At 45.8% G+C, this 12,307-nt stretch overlaps 1 protein-coding gene across 1 annotated transcript in view; it reads right to left on the reverse strand.

Annotated features, from left to right (window-relative positions):
* THOC2 (THO complex 2) overlaps positions 1-12,307 on the reverse strand; it is a 780,683-nt gene that overhangs the window by 86,094 nt on the left and 682,282 nt on the right. Inside the window, exons 33-34 of the mRNA XM_029607862.1 lie at positions 11,597-11,655; positions 10,081-10,116 (exon numbers count right to left, since the gene is read on the reverse strand). Of these exons, the coding sequence (XP_029463722.1) occupies positions 10,081-10,116; positions 11,597-11,655 (95 nt within the window). The remainder of the gene's footprint in view (positions 1-10,080; positions 10,117-11,596; positions 11,656-12,307) is intronic.

Consider the following 12,307-nt stretch of genomic DNA (forward strand, 5'->3'; position numbering starts at 1 on the left):
GAAACTCATCCTGATCCGGATCATCCTTATTAGCATTTGGGTCCGCATTCGTAGCCACATCCATATCCACATCCGGATCTGCCCCATGCTAGTCTGGAGGGTCCTCCTGCATATTATCTGAATCACCCAGATCCCTAGGATCAGCCTCTGAACCTGCGTAACTCAGACCCCAATGTCGCAGCAGATCCCCGGACCTTCCAGAAAGAACCACCTTATGACTTTTAGAAGCCCGACAGGGAGGTCCTGCCTTCATGCGCTTAGCTCCCAACCCCTTCCTAGACAGGAAGGCCTTATGGAGGAACAAGTTAAACTCCAGCAAGAAATCTTCAGAATCCACAGTCCCCTGCTCTAGAAGGCTGTCAAAACTCCTCTCTCCCATTACAGGTGACAAAGGAGGAAGGGAATCCCTGGAGTCTCTAGCGACTGAGGACCCCTGCCAGAGATCCCCTGCGGAAACGGCTGCCCTCCGGGGTTCCCCCAAGACCACAGCTGCAGCCTCCTGATGATTGGAGGGTCCTCTTTTCCAAGAGCACCCCCCGATGAGGTCCCTCGCCTCCTGCTGCACAGCCAGAACACACAGACCAACCACTGAGCTGTGCAGACCAAACACCACAAGCCCTCCAGGCAGTTACTCCCAGTTTTGGTACCATGCTACTTTGCAGCGTGCTCAAAACCAACAGCAGGCCGCACATGTGGCTGAAAACAGTGCGCCATGCTGAAAAAAAAGTTGACCCAGGCAGCGCACAGGAGAAGGCATGAAACTACCACCGTGTGAACCACACCTCTCTGGGGTGCTGCTGGCTTGAGTGGTGCAGCAGAAAACCTTAAACCACAGCTGCAGTTAACAACAAGGCTCCCCAACGCAAGAAGCGGTGCCATCGAGGCCTCCCTCAAACCTGTGCCCCCCAGGAAGAAAGGCAATCTCGTGAATCTTCCTCTCCTGAACGTGCTGACACTCCCACTGTCCCAGGCGCACACACCGCCAATTCCCCAACTGCTTCTTCAGCCGCTGTAAAAAAAAACAAAGCTCAACTTTTTTTTTTTCCCCAAACAAAAACTTAAATGCACAAAACAGCGTACTTTCCTGAGAACGGTGACCTTTCAGGAGGAGACCTAGGAAATCCTGAGGGAGCCAGTCTTCTGGCTATCAGGACCTTGGGCCAGCCAAGGATGAACACTAGACAGGGGTTTACAACCCTCCCCGGTCGCCCTGCTCCACCTGAGGGATGGTCCACGAAGGAGCCTAACACCTCAGGGAGCAATCGACAAACTTCTCTGAACTGTCTATTTCTTTTTATTTTTTGACAGACTGCAGGCTTGCACCTCTACCACCTGCTGGAGATAGAGAAATACTGAGGGACTACAGGTGGCACTCTCTGTATGCTCTCTGCCTCCATCTGCTGATACAGATGCAAAATCCACTTGGTCTGGACTGATCTGGGTGTGAACAAGAACTGGGTTTAAAAAAGGTTTGGATAATTACACTGGTTACCAATCAAATACCGTATTGAATACAAAACCCTGAACATTACACATAAATTAATATATAAAGATGATTTTAACTGGTCGGTCAATCAATCTCATTCCGCACATGACTCAACGAAACCTTCGTTCAAACAACAAAGGCCTTCTGAAAATTCCCCGTTTGAACAGCTCAACTATCAACAACCCGTCAAAGAGCCTTCTCCATCGCTTGCCCAAAATTATGGAACTCACTCGCCATGGACCTTAGAACGTAATCCAATTTGAAAACATTCAAAAGAGATCTGAAAACTTGGCTGTTTTTCAAAGCTTATAATGAAACCCTAACTCTCACATCATCTCAACTGAACTCTCAAATAATATGAAGATATTCTCAGTTACCAAGTTCAACTTAACTCTGAACCATTTCCAGCTGAGAACATAACCTTTCCCATACTTTTTATTTCCTCACTCCTCTTTACCTTATTTGCTATACCTTCATCCGACTGTACATTGACCTTATTTGTACCCTGGTGATATTCTCTGTTCTACTTATTTATTTCTCCCTTTTTTATTTGTAAACTTTCATATCCCTTCTTTAAATATGTAAACCGTTGTGATGGCATTACCGAATGACGGTATATAAAACTTGATAAACAAACAAACAAACAAATAAATAAATAAGTTCCTAGAGGAAAAGTCCATAAATGAAAATTGGCTCTTACCTGCTAGTTTTCGTTCCTGTAATACCACAGATCAGTCCAGAAAAGTGGGTTGTGTAGCCCTACCAGCAGGTGGAGTCAGAGAACAATTAGAACTTTGGGCACTGCTACATAACGAGAGTGCCACCTGCAGTCACTCAGTATTGACCTGTACCCAAGCCCATGCTAACAGAACTAAATAACGAAGGGTAGCACCCAATCAAATTTCCCGACTACCACTTCGCCGCTGGCAAAATCCAGACCGAACAACTGCTAAAAACTGCTCCATGAATCATGTCTGCAAAAAAGGAACTTCAACAATAAAAAACTTAAGCGGGTTCTGACCAAGACAGTCTTTCGGTATCTGAAGAAAGGGGTGGGCCTCTGGACTGATCTGTGGTATTATAGGATCAAAAAATAGCAGGGAAGAACCAATTTTCATTTCCTGAACATACCCAGATCAGTCCAGTACCCAAGCCACCCTACACTGGGCGGGAATCCGAAAGACCTGCACAGAGCACACTCTCCCCGAAGGACGGTTCATCAGAAGCCTTAACGTCCAATCGATAATGTTTCGTAAAAGTGTGAATAGACGATCACACCGCCGCCCTACAGATCTCCTGAAGCGACAGTAACTGACACTCTGCCAGGAGGTAGCCTGAGCCCTAGCAGAATGAGCTCTGAGACCCAAAGGCACCTGATGCCATCGGGCTATGTATTCCGCACAAATGGCTTCCTTAATCCACCTTTGACGCTTTGTCCCCCTTCTTTGGGCCATCAAAGAGAACGAACAAATGATCAGAACGTCTGAAGTCATTGGTAACCTCCAGATAACGCAATAAGGCGCGCCGCACATCCAAAAGATGAAGGTCTCTATTTTGAGAAGACTCCCGGGACCAGTTAGGGAACCCCGGAAGCTCCACAGTTTGATTGACGTGAAAGGCTGAAACCACTTTAGGGACAAAGGACGGAACCGTACGTAACGATACCCGATCATCGTAAATCCGAAGAAAAGGATCCCGACAAGGCAGCGCCTGCAACTCTGAGATCCGACGGGCCGAGCAAATGGCCACCAAAAACACCGTTTTCAAAGTCAGATCTTTCAGGGAAACTCCACGAAGAGGCTCGAAAGAAGCGCCACATAGAACTCGCAGGACTAATTCAAACTCCAATCTGGACACACCGAACGGATGGGAGGGTGCAAATGTTAGACCCCCTTAAGAAACCGAGCAATATCCGGATGCGCTGCCAGCGAACAGCCATCAAAGTTTCCCCGCAAGGCACCTAGAGCTGCAACTTGTACACGAAGGGACTTGAACGCCAAGCCCTTAGCGAGGCCCTGTTGCAGAAAATCAAGCACCCGAGGAACATGCACCGCTAAAGGGTCGCAGGAACGCTGATGACACCACATCTCAAAAAGCTTCCAAACTCTCACATAGGCCATAGAGGTGGCTGACGTCTCGCCTGTAGGAGGGTGGAAATGACTTGTTCTGAATAACCCCTCAAGCGTAGCCTCTCAAAAGCCAAGCCGCAAGAGAGAAGCGATCCTCCCAATCCGAAAATATGGGCCCCTGACGGAGCAGATGCATTAGATGAGCCAGCTGAAGTGGACCCTTTAGAGCCAAGCATGCCAGATCCACGAACCACGGTCAACATGGCCACTCCGGTGCCACCACAATCACTCTTCCCGGGTGCCGCTCTATGCGACAGAGAAGCCGACCTATGAGGGGCCAGGGCGGGAAGGCATACAGAAGAATCCCCGTGGGCTAAGGACACATGAGAGCGTCTATGCCCACCGAGCCCTGTTCTCGGCGACAGCTGAAAAAACTGTTTTTGCGTTCGCCTGCGTTGCCATCAGATCCAGCTGAGGAGTTCCCCATCTGGCGCAAATGAGATTCCACGCCTCGAGAGATAGTTCCCATTCCCCTGGGTCTAGTTGCTGACAGCTGAGATAATCGGCTTGCACATTCTCTACACCCGCGACATGGGATGCGGCAATGACCTCGAGATGGCGCTCCGCCCAGGTGAACAGAAGAAGTGCCTCCAGTGCTAAGGCGGGACTCGAAGACTCGCTCCATTCTGCCCTGGATCCAGGGAAGAAACGCCCGCAGGGCCAGACGTACAGCCCTGGTCTCGAGCCGGTTTATGGACTGGGATCTTTCCATTGCCGACCAGAGCCCTTGGGCAGACCTGTCTGCACACCCCCCCCCCCCCCCCCCCCCCCCCAATCTGAGAGGCTGGCATCGGTGGAGATTATCAGCCAATTCGGAGTGTCCAAATCCACCCCCGTTCCAGATTGTCCAGTGACAGCCACCATGACAGACTGGCTCTCGATTCCGGAAGTAGAGGCATTGGTAGATGAAATTGCTCCGACACCGGGCTCCAGCGAGACAAAAGCGCACGCTGTAAAGGTCTTAAGTGAGCGAATGCCCAAGGAACCAAGTCCAAGGTTGAAGCCATGGAGCCCAGGACCTGAAGATGATGCCACAGTGGGATTGTTCCTTCGAAGAAGGGAATGTATTTGTTCCTGCAACTTCCCTATTCGGTCCGCCGCTAGGAACACTTTGCCCAGCAAGGTATCGAATTGTGCTCCGAGATAAATCAATTTCTGAGTGGGTTCCAAGTGACTCTTCTGCACATTGATTACCCAACCTAGGGATCGCAATGTGAACATCACCATGTGCACTGATCGCTTGCAGTCCTCCTGAGTCTTCGCGCGAATCAACCAGTCGTCCAGGTACAGGTGGACCAAGATTCCCTCCTGACGAAGAAGCCAACCACCACCACCATCACCTTGGTGAATGTGCGAGGAGCTGTTGCAAGACCAAATGGGAGGGCTTGAAATTGGAAGTGTCATCCCAAGACCTTGTACCGCAGAAACCTCTGGTGATTTAGCTAGATCGGAATGTGTAAATACACCTACGTGAGGTCCAGAGAAGCGAGAAATTCCCCTTTTCGAACCACGGCCATCACTGTCCTCAGGGTTTCCATACAAAAGCGAGGAACCCGAAGGCAACGGTTCACCTTCTGCAGATCGAGGATGGGCCGAAACGTGCCCTCCTTCTTGGGGTCCACAAAGTACACGGAGTACCGATCTTGTCTCTGTTGAGCCTCCGGAACTAGGACAATAGCTTTGAGCTCGAGAAGTCGTTGTAGAGTCACCCGGACTGCCTCTCGCTTGACACTTGAGATCACTCGGGACTCCACAAAACCTCCCAGACCAGGCGTGAGAACTCCAGTGCACACACGTCTTTGATCACTTCTAAGACCCTGATGTAATTCTTGCCCATTCCATGTAAAAGTTGGAGAATCTGCCTCAGACAGCTTTGACGATGGAATGGGTGCTCGTGGCTTCATTGGGGGTTTCTATTACTTCCTGCACCAAGATGTACCGAATCTCTTCCGGGCCGGCAACCCCATCGAAAGGAGCCCCAAAGCAGGTTTAGAAGCAGGAGGTGCAGAGTATCTACCTGCTCTGAAGCGGCGAGAGTCCCGAAACCTAGCTCAAGGAGGGAAGACTTTCTTAGATCTTTTATCTTCCGGCAACCGATTGCCCTTGGATTCGGCAAGCTGCTTTACCAGCTGATCCAGATCCTCCCCAAACAGGAGCTTGCCCTTAAAGTGTAGATTACAAAGCTGGGACTTGGAGGACAAATCCGCCGCCCAATTTCGCAGCCAGAGGAGACGCCGAGCTGACACCAAGGACACCATACCTCTCGCTGAGGTCCTCACCAGATCATACAAAGCATCTGCAACATAAGCGATGCCTGCTTCTAAGTGGGCGGACTGCAGAGCCCCACTGTCGCCCGTACCGGCAGCCGACTCCTGGACCCAACACAGACAGGCCCTCTGCATGAGGCTAGCGCAAACCCCTGTCTGAAGGCTTAGCTCGGCAACCTTGAATGCTCGCTTCAACTGGATCTCCAGCTTGCGGTTCTGCATATCCTTAAGGGCAGCCGCCCCAGCAACCGGGATAGTGGTCTTTTTTGTGACTGCCGAGACTGCAGCGTCCACCTTTGTAATCTTCAGTAAATCCAAAACATCATACGATAACGGGTACAGTTTCGCCATAGCTCTGCCCACCTTCAAGCCGGAATCCAGAGTCTCCCACTCTCGGGTCACTAGTTTGCGAATCTTCTCAGGCAGAGGAAAAGATGTTGTGGGACCCTAATGCAGTGGAGGACTGGATTGATGCCCTCGTTGTCAGACTCTTCTTGAGAAACCTTAAGTCCCAGAACTTCAAGGACCTGGGGAATAAGGGGTCTTAACTCAACCCGCTTGAACAAATGCACCACACTGGGGTCATCCCCGTCCGCAGGAGGGTCATCGGGCTCATCCGGATCATCAGTATCCACATCAGTTGGATCCGGCTGCGGATCCGGGTCTGCCGCCCCTACTACCCCAGAAGCCGACGTCACCCCAGACCCCGGGATCAGATCTCGCGTACCCTGGGGAGAATCCTCTGTGGGGTGAGCCAGATCAGGGAGGCACTGACGAGGGTCCGTACCCGACCTCTTTTCATAGGCGGGTCCCGAACCTGCCCCCAGGAGACCGGGTCACTTTACCACCGAGCATTTCCTTGCCAGGAAAGCCTGGTGCATAAGGAGGACACATTCTGGGGAAAACCCCTCAGGTTCCCCTCTCCCACTACAGAGTCGGCTGAGGTGATATCATCAGTTCCCCCGGTGAGGTCTTCCCTCACCGGGGCTAGAACAGGCGGAGAATCCTCTTCCCACGAAGCCGAAGGTGAGACACGCGTTCCCCTCCCCGAGAGAGGAGGCAAGAAGCCCTGAAGAGCCCTCTAACCCCAGGGAACATGCTGCACATAAGGAGGCCACATCTAACGCCTGGCCGCGTGACCCACACACGCGGCAGGCCTGCGATTGTTTTCGGTCCCATCCGCAGCAGCGCACAGATAGTCTGACATGAAATAGAAAAGGGCGCGAATAAAAAAAGAAACGCTCAGAGCCGCAACGCGGAGAAAATTTCAGTCAGGCAGGACCAGAAAAACAAAGTTTTCATGCTGCGGGCTAAGAGACTACCGGTTGAGGAGTAAAAAACATGCGCAGCCGTGCCACAGGAAAGGAGCCTGTCTATAGTGAAATCGCAAGGCCCCCAGCAGGGAAGTGGCGAGTAAACGAGGCACACGGAGGAAAAAAACTCACCCTTGCCCTCAGAAAACGACCTGGCGCCCCGGGAGCTGAGGGGAACACTGCTGACAGCTTCCCCGGCCGGCCTTAAAAGACCTCCTGCACCTCAGCACTGAAGACTGTCAGACAGTCGCAGTGAAAACAGCTTTTTTTTTTTTTTTTTTTTAAATAAACTTTACCAAGACGCAGAGAAAAGCTGTTGCAAGAGACAAGGGAGCAGCTGAGCAGAGATGGTGGTGAGTAGCCAGGAGCCCCTGGTCGTCAGACACCGAACTGTGGCGGGTGAAACCCTGACAGGAATATCCAATTCCCCGGACGCCCAGCTTCTACTGAGGGATGGCCCACGAAGGCGCCTAACACCTCAGGAAGCAACCGTAAACCAAAAAATTAAATTAAAACTAAATAAAAAATATAACTCAAGACTGCAAGTGTACATCTGTACTGCCTACTGGAGTCAGAGAAATACTGAGTGACTGCAGGTGGCACTCTCTTATGTAGCAGTGCCCAAAGTTCTAATTGTTCTCTGACTCCACCTGCTAGGTAGGGATACACAACCCACTTTTCTGGACTGATCTGCGTATGTTCAGGAAACTGCTATTAATCAATAAGGAATAGTAGCTTGGGATCTATTTAATGTTTGGGTACTTGTCAGGTACTTATGACTTGGATTGACCATGTTAGTAACAGGATGCTGGGCTTGCTGGACCTTTGGTCTGACCCATTATAGAATTTCTTATATTCTTAAACAGACCCTTCACCTACTTTCTTCTTTTCACTGATTTCCTCATTTTTTTTTTTTTTTTAATAAAGTAAAAACTTTTACCTGAGTTCTGCCCTCCCTGGCTGAGAGCAAGAACGGGTTGCGGCTTCAGGAAGAGAGGGCTAAAGCCTTCACCACTGAGCCTCCCTCGGCCTGCAATTGCTGATTAGAATTTATTCGCCACTCAAGGCTACCGGACTGAGGGCATGCTACTGAGGGGAGGGACCATACGGTATCACCTCAGGAGGCAAGTGGTGCTAATAGATGTCTCATCTTTCCGATATCTCCTTTCAAACTTTTCTTCTTTTTTTTTTTTTCTTTACTCACAGGCAATGTCCACCATCTGCTGGAGATGGATAATACTGGCGGGCTGTCAAGGCAAGACTATTTGGCCATGATGTCAGCTTTTGCTCCATCTCCAGGCAGAGGTGCATAATTCCACTCGTTAGGACAGACCTGCCCGAACGCGAGGAATTTTTTTTATAGCCTTCCCCCCGATGTTATTGTGGAGTTCATTTGGCAGCTCCTTGTTCGGCCTATTTGGAATTTTACTTCAAATTCACTTCACACACAAAAAACAGCTTGATTCATCATTCAGGAGTATTTCAAATCAGCCCAAATTCTGTGACTCGATTTAAGTGGGCTTTATTTAACTTATTATGTGCCTTAAGGAAAGAATTTGAACCAAAGCAAAACTGGCTTTGCTATGACAAAGGGCATGAAGACTTTTTAGTTTTCTAATTCTTAATTATCTTTGGACTATTTCTATAATTCTTTCACAATAAAGTACAAAGGATGATATGTAAATTGGTGAAACAAACTCCTACTTTAATTAATTTTGCTTTTTATTTATTAGACAACAGAATGTGAAAAATGTTCAAGGACGTTAAGATTTTGCAAGGCATGCTAATTGGATACCAAGCATTCCTTAAGAGTAATATAAAAATTTTCCTTATCTCTTTAACTTTCACTTCCCTTCTGGGAAAGATTGTCTAGCAGAATACAACAGCTGGGAAAATATTGCTAATGTAAGTGTAATAATTTTGATCCTTTATTCCGAGAGTCTACACTAAATGAGAGGGACAGCAAATGGAATTGGGAAGAATTAAGTTGCCAACACCCACAAATAAATGATGTCTTCCCTTCCCTGTTCAATATATTTTCCATTCTTTTGTTCCACTGTAAACATATATGATATTTCGACTAATATCGGTATAAAAAATTTCTTAAATAAAATAAAATAAATAGTTAAAAGGAAAGAAGTCTTCTGATGTCTCTGTAAACAGACAATAAGGAGACTACACTCTAAAATGGAATTACATTAACACTATTATCTTCAAGGATTAGCATAATAATTAATCCATACTCAAAGTATAGTAATTCTCAAGTCAATAAAGTCAAACTGCTGCTAATCTCAGGTTGCATAACTATCTCATGACATTTCTAGGAGCTGTAATAAGAATATTAAAGCAATAGCAAACAAACAGATTTAAAGAACATCAGTGTGTGCATATGTTTGAGGCAAGTGATTTATGCTGTGTTTATTGTCCAAAACCCACTCAACAACAGCAAAATGATAGGACTCAAACTGCAGAATGAGATTGGTTTCTTTCCAGAAGTTATAGTTCAACATATGCTCTTCTTGAAGAGGTATGTGGGTTCATAACGCCTGGATGTCCAGTAGAATAATTTGGAAGGAAAATAAAACTAGTTGAGCAGTTTATGACAGAAATCTAGAAATGTATCTTTGAACATCTGATAAAAAAATAGCAGAGTTGGCTGAAACACTATTGAAGCCATGAAGGGGCACTACTGCTCAGAACTTTCAATCCTCTATTAATTCAAACACTCTTACTATGTGCCCTAAATAGGTTGTACTTCTTGATTTGAAACATAGGGTAGGCTAGAAATTCATTAGGTAACAGGTCAGTTAGTCTTAAATAAAAATGCTATACAAATTAAACAACTGGACCCTAATTAGTGAGATCTTAAAAAAAACCATTCAAACCTTTGCTGAAGAATCCTTGAGTTCGCTGAGGTTGTCCTGCAGAAAATGAATGGAGATGACACATAAGCTGGCAAAGATCTCAGAAACCAGAAGAACTTGTGGATGGCATGGCTGCAACCTTCAAACAGAACAGCTACTCCTTCTGGAATAAATCTTTCATTTTGGTTAAAATACCAAATGGAGATTAACACTGAAACATCCCTGACAACTAATTAAAACTATATTACTACATATAAGCAATGCAATTTTATTTAACTATAAAAAAATATTGTACAGTTATCTCCTAAGAACTAACATTGTAATACATGCACTTTGTGATCTTTACTTTAGGAAAATAAGTACCATAAATTTACTCCCAACTATACTTAAATAAATTATATACATCAAGGTGGAGAACTTCAGCATTAAGATGCTCCATACTGTAAAAAGAAGTTCTGGTTCATAGTTGAATGAAAATATCTATGTGTGTGTCATACCATTACATTTATTCAATCAGAATTATTAATTTGCAAGGAAACACCTTACAAGAAGGAAACAGTATTTGACAATAAATTATTCTCAATAAATATGTCAATCAAAAAAAAAGTTGATAAGCTGATGAAAGTTAAACAGCACATCACGGTAATCCATCACAGTGCTCTTGATGAAGTAATAGAAACTTACAGTTTAAGGGTTCAACGAACTGCAAATTCAAAGATTCCATGAACTTAGATGATTTAGAATTAAAATTACACATGGCGCAAGGCTACTCTGAGTCGTCCATGTAGGGCTACGCCCATGGGTTTGTGCTGCTTGGATGCCAGGAGCTTCTCTTGGCTGGGTGGTAGGCTGGGCAGCAGGCTGGATGGCTGCCTCATCTGCTTTACTTGTACCGCAGGGCTCAACAGGGTGGGCACTCAATGGAACATAAACAAACCTCGAACAGTAGGGACAGCAGGAGCTGCATGCTCACGGAACAGACAACTACAGGAAAACTGATCACCAAGGAGACTTTAAAGACTGAACTCCTTTCAGAATTCCTCCACAGAAGCTGGCATGATGCTCATCAAGGTGTAGGTTGAATTCAGAAGGTATCCTGTTTATCCTGTATCATCCAGGGGATCTTCAGTGTTATACATTCTTCAGAATTAAATGTTGAAAAAATATTCTTCACATTGCTGGAAGACTTGTTTGCTTGTAACCAACACAGCAGGCCCAAAAAACTGATTGCTTAAAGCAAGAAGGCACTTCTGGATTAATCTTCTTCACTTGCAATTTTCAATTCACACTATTACAAAATTAGTGCTAGGTCCTTGAAGATTTATTGTATTTATTTACTTTTGTAAAAATACTTATTAAAAAATAGTCCACCAAAAAAGTAAAGGAATGCATTCTGCGCTGCCAATAATAATAATAAAAGCAACCTTCAGAGGTTCCAATGAACCACTTTGGCACCAAACTTGAAGGAAGACGAACACTGGTACTTCAGACAGGTGAGCATAAACATGGGCGCTGCCTTCCTCAGGCCTATACTAACCTTTACTGTTGAGGAATGTGATGGAGAAGAGTGGCTATCAAGTTTGCGGCGTTTTTGTTCTGGAAAAGATTTTTAAAAATGAAAAGATAAATTTACTAAAGTTTCTAAACAGCAAATTAGCTTAAACCAGCAGTCCATCACTTAGATTTTTTCTCTACTTTACAATCAGATGTACAGGAAACTTTTTATCCTGTAGTTCACGAACTTTGGAGAATGAAATAGTGTCTCCAAGGACAATTTTCAAAGGGATCTAAGCTATGTAAATATGGCATTACTTGGCTAGATTCCTATATATTGGTCAAAAAGCAAGTTCATACTTTTATCCTGATTAAAGAGAGGCATTTCACAGTAGCACAATTAGGTAGGAGAGTAAACTAATCATGTGGAACTGAATTTTCAAAATCAACACACATAGGGTAATCTTCAAAAGTATGTATGCATGTAAAAGTAGCATATATAAAAAGCCCACTTATGCACATAAAACCCAGTTTTAAGCACATAAATCCTTTTGAAAATGACCTTCATAGATTTTTTGCCAACATAGCAGTGGGAAAAGCAGCTGGGGAGTTTCTCTTTGAAAATGCACTCACACATATGCAGTACAGAAGTATGCAATGCCTTGCAGTTACATGGCTTCGTGAAAATTGCTCCCTGTCTGTTTAGTTTATTTAATTTGTTATACTGCCTTTCCAATAAATCAAAGTATTTTAC

The sequence above is a fragment of the Rhinatrema bivittatum genome, chromosome 6, assembly GCF_901001135.1.
Source record: "Rhinatrema bivittatum chromosome 6, aRhiBiv1.1, whole genome shotgun sequence".
Taxonomy (NCBI): Eukaryota; Metazoa; Chordata; class Amphibia; order Gymnophiona; family Rhinatrematidae; genus Rhinatrema; species Rhinatrema bivittatum.